Genomic DNA, 4,672 nt, shown 5'->3' on the forward strand with positions numbered 1-4,672 from the left:
CCAACACTGTTGTTCGGCCGCCCCGCCACACGTTGACACTTGACACAACATTTGACCAAGAACTACTCCGTTCGTCCACAGCCACAGGCAACAATCTGAGGCCGGCCGGTGGTGACCAGCACCTTCCCGTGTGAGTCCCGGTGTCCATGCAGCCCGCGAGCCTTTCCAGCTTCGTTTCTGCACGTAGCTTTTCCAGTCACACATCTTGCCGCGCGCTCATATGCGTCACGCGCCTTGCCGCCCTTGTGAACCATCATCACGAGCTCCCCTCCCCGCGCCTCTCCTTTCCCCCCGTCCATCCATCTCCGGCCTCTCCTCTCCGAGCGCTGCTATATACATGGCGCGGGCCAAACTGCGAGTCAACGGAGTCAGTAGCGCCTACGGCGGTGACACGGCGTGGGCAAGCCGGAGCCCGTACACATGGCGTCGGAGGAGGAGCAGAGCTCGCTGGAGGAGCCGTCCCCGCCGCGGACGCCGATGTCCTGGCCGTCGCAGCCGCTGCTCCTGGACCCGGCCTACGCGCGGAGCAAGTCGGTCATCCACGACGAGCTGCGCAGCTTCCGCGTGTTCCTGCAGTGGTGCGCGCTCGACCACTCCTCCCCCGCCGCGCGCGCCGCCTCGTACACGGCCTTCCTCGCGCTGGCGCTCGCCGTGCCCGCCGCCGTCACGGCCTCCCTCCGCGCCGACGCCTCGCTGTCCCCGGCTTCCGCGTCCGCGGTCACGTTCAACCGCGTGGCCACGCTCACCGCGTCGGGGCTCGCCGCCGTCTCCTTCGTCACGCTGGCCGTCTTCTTCCGCCGCTGCGGCGGCCTCCGGCAGCTGCTGTTCCTGGACGGGGGGCTCCGCGACGACACCGCGTTCGTCCGCCGCCGCTACGAGCGGGAGCTGGACCGCGCGTTCCGCCTCCTGGCGGCGCTGCTGGTCCCGGCCCTCTGCGTGGAGGCCGCGCACAAGGCCGTCTTCTTCTTCTCCACCGTGCGCGTGGAGCCGCCGCTCCCGCTCCCGCACGTGCCGTGGCGCGGGGTGGCGCTGGTGGCCACGGTGGCGTCGTGGGTGTACCGCACGGGGGTGTTCCTGCTGGTGTGCGTGCTGTTCCGCCTCACCTGCGAGCTCCAGATCCTGCGCTTCGAGGGGATCTACCACATGTTCGACGCGGAGGCGTGCGCCGCCGCCGACGAGATCTTCGTGGAGCACCGCCGCATCCGGACGCAGCTGCTGGCCACCAGCCACCGGTACAGGGTGTTCATCATCTGCTGCCTCGTCACCATCACCGTCAGCCAGCTCGGCGCCCTGCTCGTCGCCCTCTCCTCCAAGGACGGCAAGAGCTTCGCCAACTCCGGCGACCTCCTTGTACGTACGGAGAGTACCACCATGTGTCCATGAGCGAGTACGTGCCTGGAAAGTAATACAAGCATTGCTGCATTGTTGCAGGTTGGTTCGTCGGTGCAGCTGAGTGGGTTCTTCATGTGCCTGTTCGGCGCGGCCAGGATCACGCACCGAGCCCAACGGATCGTGTCCATCGCCAGCCAGTGGCACATGCGCATGGTGTCCGCCGCTCTGCACCACGGCAAACCAGGCGTCAGCACCTCGGCGAGCGACATCGACCCGGTCGCTCTGACGGCGCCATTGCTCCCCGGAGCAGGATGTGACTACAAAAGCAGACAAGCTCTTGGTAACAAAACTATTTTCTTAGGAAGATATATAAAGGAATAATGGAGCAATCGATTTCTGAATTTTCTTAATCTAACAATCTAACTTTGTTGATGTGCTTGCTGTGTGTTCAGTGACGTACCTGTGGCACAACAGTGGCGGGATCACCTTGTTCGGCTTCACGCTCGACAGGGGCCTCCTCCACACCATCTTCGCCTTCGAGATGACCCTCGTGCTCTGGATCCTCAGCAAAGCTGTAGTTCTCTCCTAGCTACCAGTACATCGACTACTGCATACGAGACCAGTGATTGTTAGTAGTATTTGATAATTAACCACGATGTCGTTGACGAAAGTGTAAGTAAATTCAGCTAGTTATTGCTTCCAGAATAATTACACATCAGTTTTGCGTTTTGAGTTCATCCGTGCCACGCAAAAACTGCGTATCTTTTCATTGATAGAAGTGAGTGAAATGAGTACAAAGAGGTGGTACAATACATCACACGAACGAAAGGTGGTATGAATGATGCCTAGAGCAGAAGGTCAAGGGATGCTCAGCCCCAAACAACGATATAACACAGCTAAACTCATGATTGTCTGAAAATTCTAGCACTTTAGCTATATGCATGTCGCCTGAAAATTGATTTTAGGTAAGTCACGCATTAACTACTTTTTAAAGAAGATATTCTACCATCCCGGGGAGATACTTCTTTATTTAGCATTGGACCCTCTATGGCAGTCATATTAGTTTTATTAAGTTTTTTAGTTATTCCTTTGGAATATCATTCATATTCTTTTTGGACTGTTCTGAATTGTTTTGGGCTGGTTCTTTTGACTGACACCAATTTGGGACGGTCAATTCCTTGATGGGCTAGTTAAAGCCCATTACTTGTGCGGCCCAGCCAACCCCTTTCTCCCTTTGATTTTTTTTCCCGTTTTCTCATTTTTATGTGTTTTGCTCTTGATCTTTTCTTTATTAGTCCTTTTGGGTATATTTGGGATGTTGGCTGAGTGTAAATATAAAATATATACAAAAGTACAACATTATATGTTTATTCTTGCATACTATAAAATAGTGCAATTTCAGTGCAAGGTTGTGTGCACGCTTTTTCTTCTTCTTTTAAAAGATAATACCAATGTACTAATTCATTGTTGCATATTAAACTTCATTACTTTTACTTTGTTTTAGTTATTATTTTAATTTCTTTCTTCTCTAATTTGGTGTTTTGTTTTAGATTTGTTTTCATTTTTATTCTTCCTAAACATAATACCAATGCTAGTAATCCATTCTTCCTTAGAAAACTTCACTATTTTGATTTTGTATTAGTATTTGTTTCATTTTCTTTCTTCTTAAAGGGTACCAATTCATCGTTTCTTAGAAAAAATTCACTATTTTTATTTAGTTTCAGTTTTTTATTTTATTTCTTTCATCTTTAATGGTAATACCAATGTCACCAATTTATTCCTTCTTAGGAAACTTTCCTTTTCAGGCAAATTCCACTATTTTATGTTTATTCTTGTGTATTATAAAAAGCACAATTTATGTATAAAAGGTGTGCAATTTTTTGATATTTTTTAATTGCTTTTCATTTTCTTTCTTCTTAAAGGGTAATATCAATGCCACTAATTCATTCTTTTTTTTACAAAAAATCATTATTTTGATTTTGATTTTGTTTTTCATGTCCTTCTTCTTTAATGGCAATGCCATTGTAACTAATTTATTCATTATTAGAAAACTTCCTTTTCTGTGCAAATTCCACTATTATATGTTTATTCTTGTATATTTTAAAAACACAAATTACGTGTAAATTGTATGCAAATTTTGTCATTATTTGTTTTATTGCTTTTCATATTTTTTTAAAGGGTAATACCAATGCCACTAATTGTGTCTCCCTTTATCAAGAGGGTACGTTAGTTCAGAGACACACACATACACCATGTAAATGCCGGGTATGTGAACGAATTCATTGTCATGTACCCATTGGGTGAGCTGCACCTGCATGTACACGTCAAACCTTCGTTTGTTTCTCACCATCCAGCTGAGCTAACTCTGTTGGACACGACAGAAATAAAAAGACCAAACCAAATTGAATTAAGGCGACTGCCTTTTAGTCGGTCCCTTTTACTCCCATCCCGCTTGTTAGACTTGGTTTATGCTTTCAGTGTCGTACTGAAAGCAACTCAGGCATAATTTTCATAATGGACAGGGACGTGATCGCCAGAAAATATGAAGACTGACTCGGTTGCGTGTAAAATCATATTCACTACTATATTTCAACCTTTAAATATGTTGGAACCAGTCCACACTTGCACATTGCCGCCCAACGTCTCCCACTAACCACGATTGGATAAGCTCATCTCCTAGAGTTTAGCTAGTCAGTTGGTTAGAGACTTGTATGGGGAGTAGGGCGTTTTGGAGCTCGGCCTCCATGGAGGCCGGATTTTTTGAAAAATTCAAAATTCACACTTTTCAGTTTCAAAAAAATCTGAAAAAATCATACAAGTAAACAAGGGTGTTATGTGTATGTGTGTAAAATTTGAGGATGAAATACCCTAAAATGCGATCTGTGCAAAAAAAAAACAAATTCATGAACTTTGAGGATTAATAGTGCATCTACTAAAAAGCCTCATATTTGTTCTTTTTGTGTAGCACTCATTTTAAGGTGTTTCGTCTTGAAAATTTACACACATATGCTTTATGCCTCTAAGTATGTGTGTATTTTTTTCAAAAATTTTTGAAACGTGAAAATTTGAATTTTGATCGAGTCAAACTCGGGCTCCATGGAGCCCGAGCTCTAAAGAGCATTTTCGCTTGTATGGGCTGCTCTCTGTATATACACGTAACATTGTTGAATAGAACCGTAAGTTCGACCATCGCGTGTGCTCTCGTCTCTACATGGTATCAGACTGGTCATGTTTCCCACAATCCTCCTTTTCACTTCCGCCATGGATCTTTCAGATCTCTCATATGCCTCCGGCAGCAACCCCTTTGTCGACGCAAAACCCTTCACTGAGCCCTCTTCCT

The 4,672-nt window shown here is 47.1% G+C and overlaps 1 protein-coding gene across 1 annotated transcript; it reads left to right on the top strand.

The window, feature by feature from the left end:
• Positions 1-238: 238 nt before the first annotated feature.
• Positions 239-2,069, top strand: LOC109778871 (uncharacterized). Its single transcript, XM_020337457.4, has 3 exons — positions 239-1,350; positions 1,432-1,672; positions 1,785-2,069. The coding sequence occupies exons 1-3, from the start codon at positions 421-423 to the stop codon at positions 1,919-1,921; spliced, it is 1,308 nt and encodes a 435-aa protein (XP_020193046.1). The 5' UTR covers positions 239-420; the 3' UTR covers positions 1,922-2,069.
• Positions 2,070-4,672: the final 2,603 nt, after the last annotated feature.

The sequence above is a fragment of the Aegilops tauschii genome, chromosome 7, assembly GCF_002575655.3.
Source record: "Aegilops tauschii subsp. strangulata cultivar AL8/78 chromosome 7, Aet v6.0, whole genome shotgun sequence".
NCBI lineage: Eukaryota > Viridiplantae > Streptophyta > Magnoliopsida > Poales > Poaceae > Aegilops > Aegilops tauschii.